The 26,312-nt window shown below is 42.3% G+C and overlaps 1 protein-coding gene and 1 long non-coding RNA gene across 6 annotated transcripts; both read right to left on the bottom strand.

Moving 5' to 3' along the window:
- Positions 1–1,469: 1,469 nt before the first annotated feature.
- On the bottom strand, positions 1,470–3,621 carry LOC125555401. 5 transcript variants are annotated; one of them, XR_007304693.1, is made up of 5 exons: positions 3,363–3,621; positions 3,158–3,269; positions 2,408–2,577; positions 1,838–1,921; positions 1,474–1,773 (listed from the first exon to the last, which is right to left on the bottom strand). It is a non-coding gene; the product is annotated as an uncharacterized LOC125555401 (long non-coding RNA). The 5 variants fall into 5 exon arrangements; XR_007304690.1 differs by having other exon boundaries at positions 1,470–1,773; positions 2,408–3,269; positions 3,363–3,566; XR_007304691.1 differs by having other exon boundaries at positions 1,471–1,773; positions 2,408–3,246; positions 3,363–3,564.
- A 4,988-nt stretch (positions 3,622–8,609) lies between these two features.
- Positions 8,610–9,369, bottom strand: LOC125555399. Its single transcript, XM_048718371.1, has 2 exons — positions 9,269–9,369; positions 8,610–8,990 (listed from the first exon to the last, which is right to left on the bottom strand). Exons 1-2 carry the CDS (start codon positions 9,336–9,338, stop codon positions 8,827–8,829), a joined length of 234 nt encoding a protein of 77 aa, XP_048574328.1. The 5' UTR covers positions 9,339–9,369; the 3' UTR covers positions 8,610–8,826.
- Between the last annotated feature and the right edge of the window lie 16,943 nt (positions 9,370–26,312).

Raw genomic sequence — 26,312 nt, 5'->3', positions numbered from 1 at the left:
AAAATCACGAATATGTTTTGAATACACGATAATTTTTCAAAACCAAGAACATTTTTATTTTCCAAATATATTTTGAAAATACTGAATTCTTTTATAATATGCGGACAATTTTTTAAAATCACACAGTTTTTTTAATCCGTGAATTTTTTATGATTTGGTGAACATTTCTTGAATTCACAAACATTTTATGATTTTGCAAACATATTTTTTCAAAACTCACAATTTTTTGAAATTCGGAATTTTGGGAAATCCTGAATTAATATAAAGAAGGAAAAATAAAAACATAAACAATAAAAGAAAAGGCAAAAAAGGGTTTGCTGTTAGAGAAGCATTTAGAACAATTTCGGTGGCAGTTTTTTCGGAGTGATGATGGCGGTTTCTGTTAGAGAAGCCAATTTTCGTTTCTAAACTTCCATCGGTCGATCTCGTATCAGAATTAAAACTGCCATAAAAAAGGGTTTGCTTGCCACCCTTCTCTCAGCGATTGGTCGCCAGCTAACTTTTCCAAAAACTTAAAGCATCTTGGAGATATGCTTGATGGGATTAGTTTCTGAGGTCTAGACTATTCCTTAAGTCAAAAAGAAAAGGATCATTATGCGACTCGAAGTATGAAAATTGACCAATGCATACAGGTACAAATACATACTACTACGTGCCGGACAAGTGTGCATAACATTGGCGATTCCCTCAGGCTTCAAAGCACGCTGAATTTCTTGCTTATTTGAAAAAAAACTAACAGCGAGGATCCAGCCAGTCTCTGTAATCAAAATTTTAGGGATGACTCAAACACCGTGCGGGTGGTCGAGCATGACGCCGGGATCGATGGCGCCGGAGCCGCTGAATCGTGTGATGTTGAGCTTGAAGAGGACGGCCTCGGTGCACTGGATGGCAAGGGTGGGCTGGACGGGATCCACGATGGACTCGAGGGGGAGCCGAGCTGGGAGAACGTATCCTGTGAAACGGACGGACTCATGCACCAGGTGCACCACCAGGTTATGGGCCATTAGATTCGAAATCAAGGGGCAAGATGCATCTGTAAGGGGAGCTGTTGGTACATTTGCAAAACAGACCTTCAAATCTAGCTTAATATATCGGATGGACCTCCCAAGGCTAGTTCGTCTACCTCGCTTTTCCTCTGTTCTGTGCTACTACTCCAGGTCGCTCTGTACTACCGAGCTTCTGTTTTAAACAAGCTGAGGAATTTGACAAGTTGTGCTCTTGTATCAGCTAATCTAACTGTTGTGTGATTGCCCATTGCTGACTTTAGCAAAAATTACAAAAAAAATCAAATTGATTCTTCACGCAGTTGGAATGCTCAACAATATTAAGAAGTACTGTATCAGATAAGCAGAGAAGCAGATGTGGCCTCTTTCCTAAAAAAAGTATCAGAGAAGCAGATGTTGTTTTGCAACTAAACCAAAGATCTTTAGAAGCTTCTATGGAAGAACATCACATCTTTTACATTGAGACATCACAAGCATACACATCAATTGTACAGCAACCGCCCTTCTAAACTACAAACAAGCCGCATACTAAATTTTGTTACCAAGTGTACTTTCTTGCTGATTACATGGTTCCAGAAAAATCGGAGTCTGAGACAACCAGACATGATCTGTACTAGTATGGGAGGTGACATTATCAGTTTCATGAGCTGCCAACTAGGAGACATATGAAGATGACTCCTACTCTGAAGATTATCCGGTCATGCCTTCAACTAATCGATTTGAAGATCAAAGGCAAACTATTGTTGGAGCATGAAAGATGGTCCTGAATCTGAATAATCACCGAATAGTCAGTTCTGGAGCAACCATAAAAAACATGATATAGAAATATTTACCTGCCAATGAGTGGTCGCGGAAGAGGCTTATGTGGCCTGACAATATGTATGTAAGTAATCTTGATATGTCATTCTTCACTGCAGCTATATAGTATAAACAGTCGTTATTGGGAAGCAAAGGATAGCGAGATGGAGGAAGGGACAATAACTCAAAACGAAAAACAGAAGAAAAAGAGGTACAACAAGTTTGCATTCAGATTTCTGAAAAAATATGATAATCTCATATCTTTTTTGTCAAAAATAGCCCCAACATATTAGATGAAAACAATAAAGTGAAAGTGTACCTAAATATTATATGAAATAAGTTGCTGTGATATTACCTCAAATTAAAATCAGTACCAATATCTAGTCATATAGTTTCTAAAACAAATCCTCCAGTACAGTGGCATGCAAATAAAGTGAGCATGAAATTCTATCCACTGAAGGAATCAATTTCGCAACCTAAATAAGATGATAATAAGGTACAAGGGTGTGCTTCCAAACCAGGGACATGCCACATATGCAACCAAGAGCAGGAAATGGCGATGCATTGTTTTATGCATAATTCTTGGATGCAACAACTTTGGCTACCTGCCTTGTCAATGTCAAAAGCAGCTTCTGATTTGCATAAGAACATGAAGAATTGCAGCCCTGTTTGCGGTCCGCATCTTCAACAGATTTACCAGCTCCAGGCAATAAGACTCCATAATGACCTTCCAACATAGTAATGAGCCAAGCCAAACTTTGGAGTGACACCCCATCTTGCAAATCCATTGAAACTAACATAGGTTATGAATCTCATAGCAATCACATAAGCAATCATAGGCAGCTCTATCCTCTATGCGAAACTAACATTGGATTGTCTTTTACTAAAAATTTGCTACCAGATAAAACAGGGATCCCAAAGTATCACATTTATAGAATAAAAAGGTCAGTTCACTACTATATCATGTTTTTTCAAACAAATTATAGGGAACAATATATGAGGTTTTGCAATGGATTGTAAGGAACACCGACATTCTGCAAGTCATGGTTTAGTATACATTGTATATAGGAGACTGAAAAAAACCAGTTTTGTCCAAAAGATGAACTACTGTAGATAATAAAATCAGGAAGATGAACTTGTTAATGCTTTCACGAAGTTCAGTTGAACATTGTAAAGTACAAGTTCTGTTTAATATTGTTTACGAATAAAGGATCCAAACAGGGAGTGCATCCCTTGTAATTTGCATGAAGATCGTAGAAATATACTCGTAGCTCATACCTAAATATTGTGCTGACAGCGCACTATTCCAAATCTTAATCAATAAAAAGATGCCTTTTGAGAAGAAGCATACAGACCTAGATCTAGATCCTTGAGCTGCTGTAGTTGGATAGTGCCACCGGCGGCGTTAGTGGTAGATTGAGTATGCCCTCACAACGAGGCGCTGCTGCGAAAGACGAAATCAAGGCACTGCTTTCAACAAATCAGATCACCCATCTGGATTTCAGTGAGACGACGCTCCATTGGTACATGATTGAGAGAGATCAAGCGAAATTTACTAACCTATTTTGCCTGTTGGAGTGGTACAGAAGAGGGAGAGAGAGAGAGAGAATACTGATTTTGGTGAAGATCTGAGATCAGTTCTTGAGCTCGCTGGACCTTAACAATAGCACCAGGCGGCTGCACTGGTACAGAATCTGGCAAGGGGAAGAACACGATCTGGATATGGTGAGGTCAAATCGCTGCATTTAACTGCACTGCAAGGACTGTTCTGCAAATGTGCCAGCAGTCCCATCATCTCACTGAATCCTGTCCCTCTATTTTGAATCCAACGGCCCATGTATCGCTGGAGCATCTGGTGCACCAGTTTGCTCGTTTCACCAGATACGTTCTCCCGAGCTGGTAGTAGGAGTGCAGCACGATGGCCTTGCGGCCAGCGGGAGGGATTGGAGGCGGTCGGTGGTGGGAGGGAGTCCCGCGAAGGCTTCATGGTGGGAACAAAGATGGTGATGCCGGTGCCGCGCTCGTAGGCCTTGAAGTCGTCCACGACGCTGGAGGCCTCGAGCGCCATTGAGGCAGTCACTGGCTATGTCTAGTGGCCATCGGTGCCTGTGTTGTTCCGGCTCCGTTTGAAGACCTCGAGAACCGATAGGTGCCTCCGGCGAGCTCCGGAGTCCGGCGGAGCGGCAATCTCCGATTTCCCGGGTCCAAGAAGGCGTTGCGTAGAGGCGGTGCGCGTGCCTCCGTAGGAGGAATTTTTGGCAGGGGTGAAATTGACATGGAGGGATTACAGGAGCTTTGCTACACCTACATAACAATCGTTACGAAACCTACTTACAATCTGAGCTGCCTAATTTCATTGGAAGGCAAAAAGGCCCAGGCCCACCCCCTGAAAATCAGGGGGGGGGGGGGGGGGGGGGATGGTTAGTTCAGATGGAAAGAAACTTAGCTTTACGTAACTGGTTATGTAGGTATAGCATTTTTGGGATTACAGAAGAAGATCGATTCGTGGATTAGTGGGACGGAATATTCCTCTACGGGCGGAGTCGTTCCGTCGTATACTATTTAAATTGCTAATTGTACATTTGATGACTCAAGATTAAATTAATCATAACCATTAGATTTTATTCAGGAGTCTAATTTAGCAGTGCTAATCAGGCTAGGTACACTGGTGGGTGTCTTGAAGGAAAAAAAGAATAGTTTGTTTGTTTAATAGTACTCCTTCCGTCCATAATATAAAGCGTTTTAGACATCACACTCGTGTTAAAAACGCTTTTATATTAGAGAAAATTTCTTATTTGACACTATCTTAAAATCTGCTTCCTTATTTGACACTGAAAAAGTTTTTCTTCTTTATTTGACACAAATTTTAAATTTTATTCCCTATATAACATTTTCGTCCATTTTAAGCCTAAATGACACCTGAAAAGACTCTTTTGCCCCTCATGTGGTATGTGTGTGGAGGGCAATAGCGCACACACGCACAGTGCGAAAGCAGAAGCACACACGCATCAACACATACACATGCACCAACACACACGCACGCGCACACACACGCACGCGCGCGTGCACACACACACACGCAGCAACACACACGCACGCAGCACACACCCACATACACACACGCAGCAGCACACACACATGCAACACATAGGCACGCAACAACACACACACGCGCACGTACACACGCAGTAGCAAACACACACGCAGCAGCACACCTGCACACACACATGCAGCAGCAGCACACATGCACACACACATGCAGCGGCAGCACACATGTGCGCGTGCACCCACACACGCAACAGCACACGCACGCGCGCACACATACCACATGAGGGGCAAAATCATCTTTTCAAGTGTCATTTAGACTCAAAATGAACGAAAGTGTCGTATAGGGAATAAAATTTAGGACTAGTGTCAAATAGGAAAGAAAAACATTTCCAGTGTCAAATAAGGAACCAAATTTTAAGACAGTGTCAAATAAGGAATTTTCTCTTTATATTACGGAATAGAAGGAGTAGTATATAGAAGATATGGATACATTTTTCTTGCAAGAAAAAAAGGTATAGATACACTTGTGGGGCGGCTTACTTTTTTCTTGCGAGAAAAGAAGGCATAGATACACTTGTGGGGTGGCTTGAAGAATAAAAATAGTTTGCTCGTTTCATAGTAATATAGATATAGATTACGCTAGGTTTTTTCCAAAAGTATCCATAGGAAAACGGAGCTGCTAAATCTCGTCTCAGTCGTGTTAAAAAAAAATCTCGTGTCAGTGGACGAGTGAGCCATTGGATGTTTTGTTCGCTTTAAGATTTGCGCTAGGTGTGTTTGTCCTTGTTTCAGCCTGTATAAGGCGACCAGCCCGTTTCTTTGTTTTGTTGGGCCTTTTTGTAGCGCGCGTGCGTTGCTTTTGTGCTAGGCGGGTGTTCTGGCGGGCTTTTTTCTTTGTCTTTTGCGTTTCTGTCGTTGCTTTCTGCTGACTTCGCACTGGATTGTTTGCTTGCTTTGCTCCCATTTTTCCTTTTCCCATTTCTTTTTCTGTTTTCTATTAGCTTTTGTTTTTTCATAAATACTACCACATGTTTTTTGTTTTTGTGCGTAATTACATGTCAACCATCGGTGTGCAACTTTTTCTTTTCTTTTCAAGAGTATTGTCATCGGTCACATCCATCGATCATACGGAGTTCCATGCGCATCAGCCACACACACTATTATATGTCTGTCATCCGCGTGCAATTTATCTCCCCCCTTTTAAGAGTATTTTCTTGCTAGTCAACTGCAAGTGTCGTCCCGACTGCAATTGTATGTCTTCAACTTACTAGTGTTTTGTCGAGGAGGAAGTTGCATGTCTGGCACTAGGCGTGCAACTGCAAGGGGCGCCTCCGACTGCAACTGTGTGTCTTCAACGCGATTGCAACTTACTAGTGTTTTTTCGAAGGGGGGAGTTGCATATCTGGCACTAGGCACGCAACTGCAAGCGTCGCCTTCGACTGCAACTGCATGTCTTCAATGCGATTGCAACTTAGTGTTATTTTTGTCAGAGGGTGGAAAACAATTGCATGTCTTGTACTACACATGCAACTGCAAGTGTTGCGCTCGACAACAACTGCAAGTCTTCAACGTGACTGCAACTCTGTGGTGTTTTTGTTCGGGAGGGCGTAGTTGCATATCTGCCACTAGGCATGCAACTGCAAGTGTAGCCCCCGACTGCAACTGCATGTCTTCAACGCGACTACATCTCGGCGGTGTTTTGTTTGAGGGAGGGGGATAATTGAATGTCTACTACTAGTCAAGCAACTGCAAGTGTCGTCCCTGGCTACAACTCGGATACATTTCCTGCTGATGGAGGGATCCCATGTCTGCCACTAGCGTGGAATTGCAAGTATCATCCACACAATTACTACTTTTATTACAACTATTATTATTATCATCATCATATTTTTATGCTTAGTTTTTGTTGTTTTTGTATTTTTTTTCTTTTCAAAACACATGGTGAATTTTTTTTAAGAAACATGATGGTTTTTAGGAACAAATTTTTCAACACATGTTGAATAATTTTAAGAATAAAAGAGCACTTTTTCCAAAACATTATGATAAATGTAAATAAAATGCTTCCATTTTCTTTTTTATAATGAGCCGATAACTAATTTTTCAAAGGAAATAAACATTTAACAGACAACAGAAAAAACAGAAAAAACAAACAAAAACAACAAAAAATGGATGGAAGAAAAATCATCCAAACTTACTACTGGCCCGGCCAGTGTGCCAAACTAGCAGCATCTCCAGAAACTCTCGATAGAGTAAAAAAACGCAGACCAAAAAGCACAGAGCAACCGAGAAAATGACAAATGCATTAGACGCAATAGCAGAGCCGGCCCAACAATAGTAGAAAAGTAGCAGATTAAATGAGAAATTAAAGATGGGCTGGGCTATTGTTGGACGATGTCATCTGACCGAAGTCTCACTCGACTAAGATCTAGACGGACCTATAGGAAAAATGGTTCTGCTTCTATACTACTATCTCCCTTCCTAAATATAAGACCTTTTAGAGATTTCACTATGGACTATATACAGAGTCCGTATATAGTCCATAGTGAAATATCTAAAAGGTCTTATATTTAGGAATGAAGGGAGTAACATATTCTCTAGCAGATAAATTAAACCTGATATCATGGACAATAACATTTTTATCATCCGTGTTGATGTCAAGATTTTCTGTTGTAGGATACTCATCTTCTAGATTAAGATTCGTTTATTCCTCTGCAACAACTATTGTTGATTTTTTTTGAAGTGCTTGTTCTCTTACAAACTAATCAATGGATCATTTCTATGATTAGTAGCTAAATACCTGTGTTTTCCTACAGGATAAAACAATATTTGAATAATGGTGGCGTGTTACCGAATGTCCTCAAAGACACGATTAGAGCCCTCGACCTTAAGTAATCACATTAATGACTCAACTTTCAAACTGATTCGACAAAGAAAAATCCCTATTTAAATGGAACTAATTAATTGCACAGGTAATTAACTTGTCTTACTAATTAATTTTAATAGTGGTCTTATTTTCAAATCGATTCGGCTCTCGAATTGCCATGTGATTAATTCAGTGCACTAATTACTTGATTTTTAGATGGATTCGGTGCAGTAAAATCTTAATTTAAATGGAACTAATTAATTGCACAAATAATTCACTGTTTGGTGGATTAATTTCTTAATTTCCAAATTGATTCGGTGCTCGGTTTCATATTATTTTCACATTAATGGCCGAACGACTACATACACATCTTTTTTTAATAGTAGAGATTAGAGATCACCATGATCGATTCCTTTTCGTAACAATGTTACTAAATTTGGCAGATAAAAAAGGATTAAGTAGATTAGTGGGCTAAAAACCACTTTAACTAAACTGGCAGGATAAAAAGAGTCGGTGTGGAAGATTTAACCTGAATGGAGGCAATACTATGAGCTTGCGTATAGGCCTGTGCCGATTCTGATAGTACGCCGAGCACATAATAATAGGTTGATATGATATGATTTGATTTGGATATGAGTAGTGGAAGGAAAGAAACGTTTGCATTTTAGTTGAAATTTTCTGAAGATTTGATTTGAATGAGTTAATGTTTGACGTTGTTTTGAGAAAGTGCTGACTTGATTGAGTTAATGCATGCGTCAAATGTGTCGGTCCATATGGGGAAGCAAAAGGCCGCCAACAACCACTTACGAGTTACGGCCGATGACAAATTGACCTCGGCATCCGGCCAGGAACACACATGAGTATGAGTACGAAAACCAAGGCCTCACCTGAACAGGGAATTCGCCATTGGAGCTGCTAGCCATATTACTAGTCGTTCAAACGGACAGCGATATGGATTGAAGGGAGTAATAACTCTATGAATTTCGCCTTTCGCTGAGACTAGACATATTATTATCACTTCCAAACATAACTATGCGACTCCAGGATACAAAGTGCCCAATTATTAAATCAACACTTCAAGTGCACTTGGCATAGTAAATGTCTATCCAACTTCTATAAAATGGTGCAAACTTTGCAGTTGCAAAAGCTGAAGACCGTCCCAGCGCACGAGTAATGCGCGAGTTTTCTCTTAGATGCCTCTGCATCCAGATGACAGAGCCGCGCGCAGATAGAATTGGTGCATATGGTCAATATATTGCCCGTTCTCTCACAGATCTCTGTGCATCCCAAATAAATTAAGGGTTAGATATACCATGTTATAATAATAGCAAGACATCAATTGTAACAACATACCATGTTACACTATTGCATAACTGGTAACACATAATATGCATGCCTCAAGGACACATAAAAAAATGCGCGCCAACATCATATTTAAGAAAACTTCTGGTATTACGATCTTGAAATATACTACTACATGTTTTGATAGGTTATTCCTAAAAAATAACCTATTCCATAAGAAACCTACTTCAGAAAAACAATAGCTAGCACATACCTGCACTCATACTGCTTCCTAAGAGCACAAGTATCACCACAAAACAAGCTGTGACAGACTGCTTGTCCATTCTTGAATTCCACACCCGGCGAGGCCCAAGGAATGATATATAATGTTACAGGAGAAGGAACGACGTATCGTATATATAGAGTCAAAGAGAAATAAAACTTCTCCATTAAGACATCTTGACCGCATACCAGCAGGTGGTCCACACTGTGGTCAAAGGGATAGATGATGTCAAGGTTCAACAAGTCATCAATTGACCTCTAGAAAAAGACATAATAAAGTGCATGCAACAAATATTATGACCAAAGAAAAAACAGTTGTTTTGACTCACATCACAGTTAATCTACTCCATCCATTCCTAAATATAAGTATTTTTAGAGGTTCCAATATGGACCACATACGGTGCAAAATAAGTGAATCTACACTCTAAACTATGTCTATATACATCTATATGTAATCCATATTAAAATCTCTATTAGGACTTATATTAGGAATGGAGGCAGTATTATATTTTTAAATTACTAGTGACTAACCACATAAAAGAGAATTCTGATGGAATATCTCAAGAAAAAATCGCTCACCCCTCAAAGAAAAATGTGAGAGAAGAGAGAAATCGCTCGACACAAGAACGAATGGGGGCTGGTCGAAAGATAGAGTATGCGGCGGCCGCTCGATTCAGGCGAAGCGGGCGACCTGCAGTGGGATCCAGCCTACGCTGGCTAGCGCGAGGGGATGAGCATGAGTGGAAGCGACTGATGCGAGTGAAGGGGAGGGGAGGGGGGGGGGAGGGGGCTGGTCGCTTGGGTTCATCCTTATCGTTCAGACAAGGAGTAAATCAACAATTTCTACGTGCAATTTAATAATTGGAAAGGAAGTGTACCACACATCAAGATGACAACGGGGACGAAACCCATCGAGTTTTGCTTTTCCAAACCCGTCCCCACGAGAAAATCGCAAGCCCGTCCCCGTTCCCGTGCACGGGGGCAGTTTTTGCCCGCCCCCTAAGCCCATCGGGTTTACAAAACCCACGGGGACCCGTCCCCGCGAGTAGTCAGTGAAAACCTCAGCTTTTGATAGAAAAAATGAGCATATTACAACAATAGCAGCAGGAAAAATCAGCATATTAAGCAACAAACATAGTATATTTGCAGCAGCAACATAAGAGCATCTCCAGCCGCGCCCCCAACAGGCCCCCCAGGGCGACTTTTTTCACGCCGGCACCGAAAAAAACCCGCAGTCGCGCCCCCAAGATGCCGAAATCCGCCGACTCGGCCCGTTTTGGGCCCAATGATCCCAGGCCGAACCAAGCACACTGAGGGGGGGGGGGCGCTCAGGGGCTCCGGCGGAAGGGAAACCCACGTCTGGGCCACACTGTCAGGCCAAAAGTCAAGACAATCGTCCAGATTCGCCCACCCCCGCGCGCCCTGCCGCCACCCTGCCGATCCCGGTGCTGCCCACCGCCGCTAGATAGGCCATTCTCCGCCGGAAAAGAGAGATGGTTTCACCGTGGAAACCTCTCCACCACCTTCCTTGGGCGAGTTTTTCGGCGCTCCAGCCGCGCAGGGCGGGATACCGGCGGCTGTGCGCCCACCACGCCCGCCAGGTGTTTGACGATTGGTCTGCCCGGCGATGGACTCGGACGAGGAGGAGGCTCTTGTGGCGCTGCTGGAGGAGGAAGCCGATGCCGACGTCCAGGACGAAGAGCATCTCATGGTCCTCGCCGGCCAGGCCGGCCTGCTCGCGAGCAATGCAAAGTCGCGGCGAGCTGGTGATGACCCACAAGTATAGGGGTTCTATCGTAGTCCTTTCGATAAGTAAGAGTGTCGAACCCAACGAGGAGCAAAAGGAAATGATAATCGGTTTTCAGCAAGGTATTCTCTGCAAGCACTGAAATTATAGGTAACAGGTAGTTTTATGATAAGATAATTGGTAACGAGCAACAAGTAACAAAAGTAAATAAAGTGCAGCAAGGTGGGTCAATCCTTTTTGTAGCAAAGGACAAGCCTGGACAAGTTCTTATATAATGTAAAGCGCTCCCGAGGACACATGGGAATATCGTCAAGCTAGGTTTCATCACGTTCATATGATTCGCGTTCGGTACTTTGATAATTTGGCATGTGGGTGGACCGGTGCTTGGGTATTGTCCTTACTTGGACAAGCATCCCACTTATGATTAACCTCTATTGCAAGCATCCGCAACTACAACAAAAGTATTAAGGTAAACCTAACCATAGCATGAAACATATGGATCCAAATCAGCCCCTTACGAAGCAACGCATAAACAAGGGTTTAAGCTTCCGTCACTCTAGCAACCCATCATCTACTTATTACTTCCCAATGCCTTCCTCTAGGCCCAAATAATGGTGAAGTGTCATGTAGTCGACGTTCACATAACACCACTAGAGGAGAGATAACATACATCTCATCAAAATATCTAACGAATACCAAATTCACATGACTACTAATAGCAAGACTTCTCCCATGTCCTCAGGAACAAACGTAACTACTCACAAAGCATATTCATGTTCATAATCAGAGGGGTATTAATATGCATATAGGATCTGAACATATGATCTTCCACCAAATAAACCAACTAGCATCAACTACAAGGAGTAATTAACACTACTAGCAACCCACATGTACCAATCCCGGACTTGGAGACAAGAATTGGATACAAGAGATGAACTAGGGTTTTGAGAGGAGATGGTGCTGGTGAAGATGTTGATGGAGATTGCCCTCTCCCGATGAGAGGAGCATTGGTGATAACGATGGTGATGACCCCCCCCCCCCCGGGGGGAAGTTTCCCCAGCAGAACAGCTCCGCCAGAGCCCTAGATTGGTTCCGCCAAGGTTCCGCCTCGTGGCGGCGGAGTCTCGTCCGGGAAGATGGCTTATGATTTTTTTTCTCATCGAAAGACTCCATATAGCAGAAGATGGCCATCGGAGGGCCACCAGGGGGCCCATGAGGTAGGGGGGCGCCCAGCGGGGTAGGGCGTGCCCCCCACCCTCGTGGGCAGGGTGTGGCCCCCCTAGTGAACTTCTTGCGCTTAGTATTTATTATATATTCTGAAAATGTCTTCCGTGAAGTTTCAGGACTTTTGGAGCTGTGCAGAATAGGTCTCTAATATTTGCTCCTTTTCCAGCCCAGAATCCCAGCTGCCGGCATTCTCCCTCTTTATGTAAACCTTGTAAAATAAGAGAGAATATGCATAAGTATTCTGACATAATGTGTAATAACATCCCATAATGCAATAAATATTGATATAAAAGCATGATGCAAAATGGACGTATCAACTCCCCCAAGCTTAGACCTCGCTTGTCCTCAAGCGAAAGCCGAAATCGAAAAATATGTCCACATGTTTAGAGATAGAGGTGTCGATAAAATAAAATACGGACATGAGGGCATCATGATCATTCTTAGAATAGCAACTTATATAATTCTTGTCATATGATCTCTTATGCTAAAGTAACAATTCAGTCACAATTTCAAGTATGAATCATAAACTTCATTGAAAACTAACAAACTATTATCTCAGTCATTGGAGCAATTGCAATTTATCATAACATAGGAAAGAGTCAATATAAGAGCTTTTCAGCAAGTCCACATACTCAACTATCATATAGTCTTTCACAATTGCTAACACTCGCGCAATACTTATGGGTATGGAGTTTTAGTCGGACACAGAGAAAGATAGGGGCTTATAGTTTTGTCTCCCAATGTTTTACCTCAAGGGTAATGTCAACAATAATAGTTCATGAAAACTCACATCCAGTTAGCCATATATACAAGGATCTTTCCAACATGTTGTGCTTGCCAAAAGATAAAATGTAAAAAGGAAGGGTGAAGATCACCATGATTCTTATGTAAGGCAGGAGATAAAAGTAAAAGATAGGCCCTTCGCAGAGGGAAACACAGTTTGTCATGCGCTTTTATGGTTGGATGCACAAAATCTTAATGTGAAAGAGCATCACTTTATATTGCCACTTGTGATATGGACCTTTATTATGCAGTCTGTCGCTTTTATTTCTTCCATATCACACGATCGTATAAAGCTCATTTTCTCCCACACTAATAAGTCGTACATATTTAGAGAGCAATTTTTATTGCTTACACCGATGACAACTTACTTGGAGGACCTTACTCAATCCATAGGTAGGTATGGTGGACTCTCATGGCAAAACTGGTTTAAGGGTGTTTGGAAGCACAAGTAGTATCTCTACTTGGTGCGATGAATTTGGCTAGCGTGAGGGGGGAAGGCAAGCTCAATCATGTTGGATGATCCATGACAATATAATTTATCTCAGATGTAGGAAAACATAACCCATTACGTTGTCTTCCTTGTCCAACGCCAATTCTTTAGCATGTCATATTTTAATGAGTGCTCACAATCATAAAAGATGTCCAAGATAGTATATTTATATGTGAAGACCTCTCTTTCTTTATTACTACCTATTAATTGCAACGATGACCAAAACTATGTTTGTCAACTCTCAGCAACTTTTAATCATCATACTCTTTCTATGTGAGCTCATTACTCTCCATAAGATCCATATGATCTCTTCTATTACTTTTATTCTTTCTCTTTTCTTTTATTCACTCAAGATCATGGCAAAATAATCAAGCCCTTGACTCAACACTAATCTTTATTATATAGCTCACGGACTCGATTACATAGAAGGATCATAAAGCAAAACTCACAACTAGATCATACTAAAAGCTTTATACTACTAGATTAAGATATTACCAAAAGGATCAAACTAAGAAAAATGGTAAAGATAAAAGTGATGGTGATACGATATCGGGGCACTCCCCCAAGCTTGGCAGTTGCCAAGGGGAGTGCCCATACCCATGTGATTATGTCTCCTTTATTGGTGAAGAAGTTGACGGTTTGTTGATGGCGTAGCCTTGTCGTCCTTCTTCCAAGGCATAGGCTCACCATCATAGAAGGATGATCGAGTCTCCTAAAACCTCAAATCTACAGCCAAACTCATCCTCTTGAATCTATATTCATACTCATAGTTTTGATTTTGCAGGTCATAGATCTGGGCTTGGAGGTGCTCGATTTTCTCATGAAGCTTGAAGATGGTGTTGGGGAACGTAGTAATTTCAAAAAAATTCCTACGCACATGCAAGATCATGGTGATGCATAGCAATGAGAGGGGAGAGTGTTGTCGACGTACCCTCGTAGACCGAAAGCGGAAGCGTTAGCACAACGCGGTTGATGTAGTCGTACGTCTTCACGGCCCGACCGATCAAGCACCGAAACTACGGCACCTCCGAGTTCTAGCACACGTTCAGCTCGATGACGATCCCCGGACTCTGATCCAGCAGAATGTTGGGGAAGAGTTCCATCAGCACGACGATGTGGTGACGATCTTGATGTTCTACCGTCGCAGGGCTTCGCCTAAGCATTGCTACAATATTATCGAGGATTATGGTGGAAGGGGGCACCGCACACGGCTAAGAGATCAATGATCAATTGTTGTGTCTTTGGGGTGCCCCCCGCACCCGTATATAAAGAAGCAAGGGAGGAGGAGGCCGGCCTAGGAGGGGGCGCGCCAAGTGTGGAGTCCTACTAGGACTCCCTAGTCCCAGTAGGATTCCACCTCCCATATGGAATAGGAAAAGAGGAAGGGAAAAGGAGAAGGAAGGAAGGGGGCGCCCCCCTTCCCTAGTCCAATTCGGACCAGACCAAGGGGAGGGGTGCGGCCACCCTTGAGGCCCTTTTTCTTCTTTCCCGTATGGCCCAATAAGGCCCAATACGTATTCCCGTAACTCTCCGGTACTCCAAAAAATACCCGAATCACTCGGAACCTTTCCGACGTCTGAATATAGTCGTCCAATATATCGATCTTTACGTATCGACCATTTCGAGACTCCTCGTCATGTCCCCGATCTCATCCGGGACTCCGAACTCCTTCGGTACATCAAAACTCATAAACTCATAATATAACTGTCATTGAAACCTTAAGCGTGCGGACCCTATGGGTTCGAGAACAATATAGACATGACCGAGACACGTCTCCGGTCAATAACCAATAGCGGAACCTGGATGCTCATATTGGCTCCCACATATTCTACGAAGATCTTTATCGGTCAGACCGCATAACAACATACGTTGTTCCCTTTGTCATCGGTATGTTACTTGCCCGAGATTCGATCATCGGTATCTCAATACCTAGTTCAATCTCGTTACCGGCAAGTCTCTTTACTCGTTCCGTAACACATCATCCCACAACTAACTCATTAGTTGCAATGCTTGCAAGGCTTTAAGTGATGTGCATTACCGAGAGGGCCCAGAGATACCTCTCCAACAATCAGAGTGACAAATCCTAATCTCGAAATACGCCAACCCAACAAGTACCTTTGGAGACACCTGTAGAGCACCTTTATAATCACCCAGTTACGTTGTAACGTTTGGTAGCACACAAAGTGTTCCTCCGGTAAACGGGAGTTGCATAATCTCATAGTCATAGGAACATGTATAAGTCATGAAGAAAGCAATAGCAACAAACTAAACGATCAAGTGCTAAGCTAACGAAATGGGTCAAGTCAATCACATCATTCTCCTAATGATGTGATCTCGTTAATCAAATGACAACTCATGTCTATGGTTAGGAAACATAACCATCTTTGATCAACGAGCTAGTTAAGTAGAGGCATACTAGTGACACTCTGTTTGTCTATGTATTCACACATGTATTATGTTTCCGGTTAATACAATTCTAGCATGAATAATAAACATTTATCATGTTATAAGGAAATAAATAATAACTTTATTATTGCATCTAGGGCATATTTCCTTCAGTCTCCCACTTGCACTAGAGTCAATAATCTAGTTCACATCGCCATGTGATTTAACATCAATAGTTCACATCACCATGTGATTAACACACATAGTTCACATCGACATGTGATCAACACCCAAAGGGTTTACTAGAGTCAATAATCTAGTTCACATCGCTATGTGATTAACACCCAAAGAATACTGAGGTGTGATCATGTTTTTCTTGTGAGAGAAGTTTAGTTAACGGGTCTGCCACATTCAGATCCATAAGTATTTTGCAAATTTCTATGTCAACAATGCTCTGCATGGAGCTACTCTAGCTAATTGCTCCCACTTTCAATATGTATTCAGATTGAGACTTAGAGTCATCTGGATCAGTGTCAAAACTTGCATCGACGTAACCTTTACGATGAACCTTTTGTCACCTCCATAATCGAGAAACATATCCTTATTCCATTAAGGATAATTTTGACCAATGTCCAGTGATCTACTCCTAGATCACTATTGTACTCCCTTGCCAAACTCAGGGCAGGGTATACAATAGGTCTGGTACATAGCATGACATACTTTATAGAACCTATGGCTGAGGCATAGGGAATGACTTTCATTCTCTCTCTATCTTCTGCCGTGGTCGGGTTTTGAGTCTTACTCAACTTCACACCTTGTAACACAGGCAAGAACTCCTTCTTTGACTGTTCCATTTTGAACTACTTCAAAATCTTGTCAAGGTATGTACTCATTGAAAAACTTATCAAGCGTCTTGATCTATCTCTATAGATCTTGATGCCCAATATGTAAGCAGCTTCACCGAGGTCTTTCTTTGAAAAACTCCTTTCAAACATTCCTTTATTCTTTGCAGAATAATTCTACATTATCTCCGATCAACAATATGTCTTTCACATATACTTATCAGAACTGCTGTAGTGCTCCCACTCACTTTCTTGTAAATCTAGGCTTCACCGCAAGTCTGTATAAAACTATATGCTTTGATCAACTTATCAAAGCATATATTCCAACTCCGAGATGCTTGCACTAGTCCATAGATGGATCGCTGGAGCTTGCATATTTTGTTAGTACCTTTAGGATTGACAAAACCTTCTGGTTGCATCATATACAACTCTTCTTTAATAAATCCATTAAGGAATGCAGTTTTGTTTATCCATTTGCCAGATTTCATAAAATGCGGCAATTGCTAACATGATTCGGACAGACTTAAGCATAGATACGAGTGAGAAACTCTCATCGTAGTCAACACCTTGAACTTGTCGAAAACCTTTTTGCGACAATTCTAGCTTTGTAGATAGTAACACTACTACCAGCGTCCGTCTTCCTCTTGAAGATCCATTTAATCTCAATGGCTTGCCGATCATTGGGCAAGTCAATCAAAGTCCATACTTTGTTCTCATACATGGATCTCATCTCAGATTTCATGGCCTCAAGCCATTTCGCAGAATCCGGGCTCATCATCGCTTCCTCATAGTTCGTAGGTCTCGTCATGGTCAAGTAACATGACCCCCAGAATAGGATTACCGTACCACTCTGGTGCGGCTCTCACTCTGGTTTACCTACGAGGTTCGGTAGTAACTTGATCTGAAGTTACATGATCATCATCATTAGCTTCCTCACTAATTGGTGTAGTAGTCACAGGAACATATTTCTGTGATGAACTACTTTCCAATAAGGGAGCAGGTACAGTTACCTCATCAAGTTCTACTTTCCTCCCACTCACTTCTTTCGAGAGAAACTCCTTCTCTAGAAAGGATCCATTCTCAGCAACGAATATCTTGCCTTCGGATCTGTGATAGAAGGTGTACCCAACATTTTCTTTTGGGTATCCTATGAAGACGCACTTCTCTGATTTGGGTTTGAGCTTATCAGGTTGAAACTTTTTCACATAAGCATTGCAACCTCAAACTTTAAGAAACGACAGCTTAGGTTTCTTGCCAAACCATAGTTCATACGGTGTCGTCTCAATGGATTTAGATGGTGCCCTATTTAATGTGAATGTAGCTATCTCTAATGCATAACCCCAAAACGATAGTGGTAAATCGGTAAGAGACATCATAGATCGCACCATATCTAATAAAGTACGGTTACGATGTTCGGGCACACCATTACACTGTGGTGTTCCAGGTGGCATGATTTTGTGAAACTATTCCACATTGTTTTAATTGAAGACCAAACTCGTAGCTCAAATATTTGTCTCGGCGATCAGATCGTAGAAACTTTATTTTCTTGTCACAATGACTTTCCACTTCACTCTGAAGTTCTTTGAACTTTTCAAATGTTTCAGACTTATGTTTCATCAAGTAGATATACTCATATCTGCTGAAATCATCTGTGAAGATTAGAAAATAATGATACATACCGTGAGCCTCAATATTCATCAGACCACATACATCAGTATGTATGATTTCCAACAAATCTGTTGCTCGCTTCATTGTTCCGGAGAACGGAGTCTTAGTCATCTTTCCCATGAGGCATGGTTCGCAAGCATCAAGTGATTCATAATCAAGTGATTCCAAAAGTCCATCAGCATGGAGTTTCTTCATGCGCTTTACACCAATATGACCTAAACGGCAGTGCCACAAATAAGTTGCACTATCATTATTAACTTTGCATCTTTTGGTTTCAATATTATGAATATGTGTATCACTACGATCGAGATCCAACGAACCATTTTCATTGGGTGTGTAACCATATAAGGTTTTATTCATGTAAATAGAACAACAATTTATTCTCTTACTTAAATGAATAACCGTATTGCAATAAACATGATCAAATCATATTCATGCTCAACGCAAACACCAAATAACACTTATTTAGGTTCAACACTAATCCCGAAAGTATAGGGAGTGTGCGATGATGATCATATCAATCTTGGAACCACTTCCAACACACATCGTCACTTCACCCTTAACTAGTCTCTGTTCATTCTGCAACTCCCGTTTCGAGTTACTACTCTTAGCAACTGAACCAGTATCAAATACCGAGTTGTTGATACGAACACTAGTAAAATACACATCAATAATCTGTATATCAAATATACCTTTGTTCACTTTGCCATCCTTCTTATCCGCCAAATACTTGGGGCAGTTCCGCTTCTAGTGACCAGTCCCTTTATAGTAGAAGCACTTAGTCTCAGGATTAGGACCAGACTTGGGCTTCTTCACTTGAGCAGCAACTTGCTTGCCGTTCTTCTTGAAGTTCCCCTTCTTCCCTTTGCCTTTTTCTTGAAACTGGTGGTCTTGTCTACCATCAACACTTGATATTTTTCTTGATTTCTACCTTCGTTGATTTCAGCATTACGAAGAGCTTGGGAATCGTTTCCGTTATCCCTTGCATATCATAGTTCATCACGAAGTTCTACTAACTTGGTGATGGTGACTAGAGAATTCTATCAATCACTATCTTATCTGGAAGATTAATTCCCACTTGATTCAAGCGATTGTAGTACCCAGACAATCTGAGCACATGCTCACTGCTTGAGCTATTCTCCTCCATCTTTTTAGCTATAGAACTTGTTGGAGACTTCATATCTCTCAACTCGGGTATTTGCTTGTAATATTAACTTCAACTCCTGGAACATCTCATATGGTCCATGACATTCAAAACGTCTTTGAAGTCCCGATTCTAAGCCGTTAAGCATGGTGCACTAAACTATCAAGTAGTCATCATATTGAGCTAGCCAAACGTTCATAACGTCTGCATCTACTCCTGCAATATGTATGTCACCTAGCGGTGCATCAAAGACATAATTCTTCTGTGCAGCAATGAGGATAATCCTCAGATCACAGATCCAATCCGCATCATTGCTACTAACATTTTTCAACATAATTTTTCTCTAGGAACACAATAAACTGGGAGCAACATCGCGAGCTATTGGTCTACGACATAGATATGCTAATACTATCAGGACTAAGTTCATGATAAATTAATGTTCAATTAATCATATTACTTAAGAACTCCCACTTAGACAGACATCCCTCTAATCTTCTAACTAATCACGTGATCCATATCAACTAAACCATGTCCGATCATCACGTGAGATGGAGTAGTTTCAATGGTGAACATCACTATGTTGATCATATCTACTATATGATTCACGCTCGAACTTTCGGTCTCCGTGTTCCGAGGCCATATCTGTTATATGCTAGGCTCGTCAAGTTAAACCTGAGTATTCCGCGTGTGCAACTGTTTTGCACCCGTTGTATTTGAACGTAGAGCCTATTACACCCGATCATCACGTGGTGTCTCAGCACGAAGAACTTTCACAATGGTGCATACTCAGGGAGAACACTTATACTTTGATAATTTAGTGAGGGATCATCTTATAATGCTACTGTGAATCAAAGCAAGATAAGATGCATAAAAGATAAACATCACATGCAATCAATATAAGTGATATGATATGGCCATCATCATCTTGTGCTTGTGATCTCCATCTTCGAAGCACCGTCATGATCACCATCGTCACCGGCGCGACACCTTGATCACCATCGTAGCATCATTGTCGTCTCGCCAATCTTATGCTTCCACGAATATCGCTACCGCTTAGTGATAAAGTAAAGCATTACAGCGCAATTGCATTGCATACAATAAAGCGACAACCATATGGCTCCTGCCAGTTGCCGATAACTCGGTTACAAAACATGATCATCTCATACAATAAAATTTAGCATCATGTCTTGACCATATCACATCACAACATGCCCTGCAAAAACAAGTTAGACGTCCTCTACTTTGTTGTTGCAAGTTTTACGTGGCTGCTACGGGCTTAGCAAGAACTGTTCTTACCTACGCATCAAAACCACAACGATAGTTTGTCAAGTTGGTGTTGTTTTAACCTTCGCAAGGACCGGGCGTAGCCACACTTGGTTCAACTAAAGTTGGAGAAACTGACACCCGCTAGCCACCTGCGTGCAAAGCACGTCAGTAGAACCAGTCTCGCGTAAGCGTACGCGTAATGTCGGTCCGGGCCGCTTCATCCAACAATACCGCCGAACCAAAGTATGACATGATGGTAAGTGTTGGGTTTCGTAGTAATTTCAAAAAAATTTCCTACCCACACGCAAGATCATGTGATGCATAGCAATGAGGGGGAGAGTGTTGTCTACGTACCCAACGCAGACCGACTGCGGAAGCGATGACACAACGTAGAGGAAGTAGTCGTACGTCTTCACGATCCAACCGATCAAGCACCGAAACTACGGCACCTCCGAGTTCGAGCACACGTTCAGCTCGATGACGATCCCCGGACTCTGATCCAGCAAAGTGTCGGGGAAGAGTTCCGTCAGCACGACGGCGTGGTGACGATCTTGATGAACTACAGCAGCAGGGCTTCGCCTAAACTCCGCTACAGTATTATCGAGGAATATGGTGGCAGGGGGCACCGCACACGGCTAAGGAATAGATCACGTGGATCAACTTCTGTGTCTAGAGGTGCCCCCTGCCTCTGTATATAAAGGAGTAGAGGGGGGGAGGCTGGCCGGCCAAGCTTGATGCGCCAGGAGAGTCCTACTCCCTCTGGGAGTAGGATTCCCCCCCCCCCAATCCTAGTTGGAATAGGATTCGCGGAGGGGGAAAAGAGGAGGAGGGGGCCGGCCACCTCTCCTAGTCCTAATAGGACTAGGGGAAGGGGGGAGGCGCGCAGCCCATCTAGGGCAGCCCCTTCTCTTTTCCACTAAGGCTCACTATGGTCCATATAGCTCCCGGGGGGTTCCGGTAACCCTCCCGGTACTCCGGTAAAATCCCGATTTCACCCGGAACACTTCCGATATCCAAATATAGGCTTCCAATATATCAATCTTTACGTCTCGACCATTTCGAGACTCCTCGTCATGTCCGTGATCACATCCGGGACTCTGAACAACCTTCGGTACATCAAAATGCATAAACTCATAATATAACTGTCATCGTAACCTTAAGCGTGCGGACCCTACGGGTTCGAGAACAATGTAGACATGACCGAGACACGTCTCCGATCAATAACCAATAGCGGGACCTAGATGCCCATATTGGCTCCTACATATTCTACGAAGATCTTTATCGGTCAGACCGCATAACAACATACGTTGTTCCCTTTGTCATCGGTATGTTACTTGCCCGAGATTCGATCGTCGGTATCCAATACCTAGTTCAATCTCGTTACCGGCAAGTCTCTTCACTCGTTCCGTAATACATCATCTCACAACTAACATATTAGTTGTAATGCTTGCAAGGCTTACGTGATGTGTATTACCGAGAGGGCCCAGAGATACCTCTCCGACAATCGGAGTGACAAATCCTAATCTCGAAATACGCCAACCCAACATCTACCTTTGGAGACACCTGTAATGCTCCTTTATAATCACCCAGTTACGTTGTGACGTTTGGTAGCACCCAAAGTGTTCCTCCGGTAAACGGGAGTTGCATAATCTCATAGTCATAGGAACATGTATAAGTCATGAAGAAAGCAATAGCAACATACTAAACGATCGGGTGCTAAGCTAATGGAATGGGTCATGTCAATCAGATCATTCAACTAATGATGTGACCTCGTTAATCAAATAACAACTCATTGTTCATGGTCAGGAAACATAACCATCTTTGATTAACGAGCTAGTCAAGTAGAGGCATACTAGTGACACTTTGTTTGTCTATGTATTCACACATGTACTATGTTTCCGGTTAATACAATTCTAGCATGAATAATAGACATTTATCATGATTATAAGGAAATAAATAACAACTTTATTATTGCCTCTAGGGCATATTTCCTTCAGTAAGCAGTATGACTTATATCGCCCACAACTCACTTGTGTTCTACTCGTGCACAACATCTACGCATAAAACCTAGGCTCGGATGCCACTGTTGGGGAACGTAGTAATTTCAAAAAATTTCCTACGCACACGCAAGATCATGGTGATGAATAGCAACGAGAGGGGCGAGTGTTGTCTACATACCCTCGTAGACCGGAAGCGGAAGCGTTAGCACAACGCGGTTGATGTAGTCGTACGTCTTCACGGCCCGACCGATCAAGCACTGAAACTACGGCACCTCCGAGTTCTAGCACACGTTCAGCTCGATGACGATCCCCGGACTCCGATCCAGCAGAATGTCGGGGAAGAGTTCCGTCAGCACGACGGCATGGTGACGATCTTGATGTTCTACTGTCGCAGGGCTTCGCCTAAGCACCGCTACAATATTATCGAGGATTATGATGGAAGGGGGCACCGCACACGGCTAAGAGATCAATGATCAATTGTTGTGTCTTTGGGGTGCCCCCCTGCACCCGTATATAAAGGAGCAAGGGAGGAGGAGGCCGGCCCTAGGAGGGGGCGCGCCAAGTGTGGAGTCCTACTAGGACTCCCTAGTCCTAGTAGGATTCCACCTCCCATATGGAATAGGAAAAGAGGAAGGGAAAAGGAGAAGGAAGGAAGGGGGTGCCCCCCTTCCCTAGTCCAATTCGGACCAGACCAAGGGGAGGGGTGCGGCCACCCTTGGGGCCCTTTTCCTTCTTTCCCGTATGGCCCAATAAGGCCCAATACGTATTCCCGTAACTCTCCGGTACTCCGAAAAATACCCGAATCACTCGGAACCTTTCCGATATCCGAATATAGTCATCCAATATATCGATCTTTATGTCTCGACCATTTCGAGACTCCTCGTCATGTCCCCGATCTCATCTGGGACTCCGAACTCCTTAGGTACATCAAAACTCATAAACTCATAATATAACTGTCATCGAAACCTTAAGCGTGCGGACCCTACGGGTTCGAGAACAATGTAGACATGACCGAGACACGTCTCCGGTCAATAACCAATAGCGGAACTTGGATGCTCATATTGGCTCCCACATATTCTACGAAGATCTTTATCGGTCAGACCGCATAACAACATACGTTGTTCCCTTTGTCATCGGTATGTTACTTGCCCGAGATTCGATCGTCGGTATCTCAATACCTAGTTCAATCTCGTTACCGGCAAGTCTCTTTACTCGTTCCGTAACACATCATCCCGCAACTAACTCATTAGTTGCAATGCTTGCAAGGCTTTAAGTGATGTGCATTACCGAGAGGGCCCAGAGATACCTCTCCGACAATCGGAGTGACAAATCCTAATCTCGAAATACGCCAACCCAACAAGTACCTTCGGAGACACCTGTAGAGCACCTTTGTAAACGGGAGTTGCATAATCTCATAGTCATAGGAACATGTATAAGTCATGAATAAAGCAATAGCAACAAACTAAACGATCAAGTGCTAAGCTAACGGAATGGGTCAAGTCAATCACATCATTCTCCTGATGATGTGATCTCGTTAATCAAATGACAACTCATGTTTATGATTAGGAAACATAACCATCTTTGATCAACGAGCTAGTCAAGTAGAGGCATACTAGTGACACTCTGTTTGTCTATGTATTCACACATGTATTATGTTTCCGGTTAATACAATTCTAGCATGAATAATAAACATTTATCATGATATAAGGAAATAAATAATAACTTTATTATTGCCTCTAGGGCATATTTCCTTCATATGGCCTCCCCAATGTCCCTGACGTCCAGCTTGTGGTTGTTGGTGAACTCCGTGATCATAATGTGATTGGAATCAAGTCCACGCTCCACCATCTCCTGACACTTGAAAACTTCTTGCTCCAATGCCTCGAGCCTTGCCTCCGTGCTTCCGGTCTTCCTTGGTCCCTCAGCATCGCGGATGTGCAACAACCCCTCACGCATCTCAATGGTTTGAGGGTATTGCGGCACTTCTATGAGGTAGGGCTTGATGACCTTCTTGAAGAACTGGTCCTTGGGGGCACTTGAAGACGACATGATGACCTGGATCTGTCAGAAAAACAGCTCGAAACAAAGACAGGAGATTTTTGCGTGATGCGGTGGTCAAAACCTTCGGGAGGTTATATAATGAATTTTTACTGACCAAAATACGTGTCGTGTAAGAAAACGGAGTCCGGAGAGCACACGAGGTGCCCACGAGGTAGGGGGGCGCGCCCAGGGGGTAGTGCGCGCCCTCCGCCCTCGTGGAGCCCTCGTGTCCTTCCCGGACTGCTTCTTATTTTTCTATTTTTCTAGATATTCCAAAACGGAAGAAAATTGCCATTAGAACTGTTTTGGAGTCGGTTTACTTACCGTACCACATACCTATTCCTTTTCGGAGTCTGAAACGTTCCGGAAAGTGCCCTTATGTATTCCTCCAGGGTTACGGTTTCAATAACATTGGTTTGAACATTTATAGGATTACCTGAGATATAATGTTTAATTCTTTGACCGTTCACCACCTTCGGATTTGTGTCTTCGAATTTGTTGATTTTTATGGCACCGGAACGACAGACCTCCTCGATAACGTAAGGACCTTCCCATTTAGAGAGAAGTTTTCCTGCAAAAAATCTTAAACGAGAGTTGTATAGCAATACATAATCACCTACATTAAACTCACGCTTTTGTATTCTTTTTTCATGCCATATTTTAACTTTTTCTTTAAATAATTTGGCATTCTCATAGGCTTGGGTTCTCCATTCATCAAGTGAGCTAATGTCAAATAACCTCTTCTCACCGGCAAGTTTGAAATCATAATTGAGCTCTTTAATAGCCCAATAAGCCTTATGTTCTAGTTCGAGAGGTAAGTGACATGCTTTTCCATAAACCATTTTATACGGAGACATACCCATAGGATTTTATATGCAGTTCTATAGGCTCATAATGCATCATCAAGTTTCTTGGACCAATTCTTTCTAGATCTATTAACAGTCTTTTGCAAAATTAATTTGATTTCTCTGTTGCTCAATTCTACTTGACCACTAGACTGTGGGTGATAAGGAGATGCAATTCTATGATTAACATCATATTTAGCAAGCATTTTACGGAAAGCACCATGAATAAAATGTGAACCACCATCAGTCATTAAATATCTAGGGACTCCAAACCTTGGAAAAATAACTTCTTTAATCATTTTAATGGAAGTGTTATGATCAGCACTACTAGTTGGAATAGCTTCTACCCACTTAGTAACGTAATCAACAGCAACTAAAATATGTGTATATCCATTAGAGGCAGGAAAAGGTCCCATATAATCAAAGCCCCAAACATCAAATGGTTCAATAACAAGCGAATAATTCATAGGCATTTCTTGACGTCTACTAATATTACCAATTCTTTGATATTCATCACAAGATAAGACAAACTTACGTGCATCCTTGAAGAGAGTAGGCCAATAAAAACCGGATTGCAATACCTTATCTGCAGTTCTATC

The sequence above is a fragment of the Triticum urartu genome, chromosome 5 (genome assembly GCF_003073215.2).
Source record: "Triticum urartu cultivar G1812 chromosome 5, Tu2.1, whole genome shotgun sequence".
Classification (NCBI taxonomy): Eukaryota; Viridiplantae; Streptophyta; class Magnoliopsida; order Poales; family Poaceae; genus Triticum; species Triticum urartu.
This window is presented reverse-complemented; position numbering and strand designations above follow the sequence as displayed.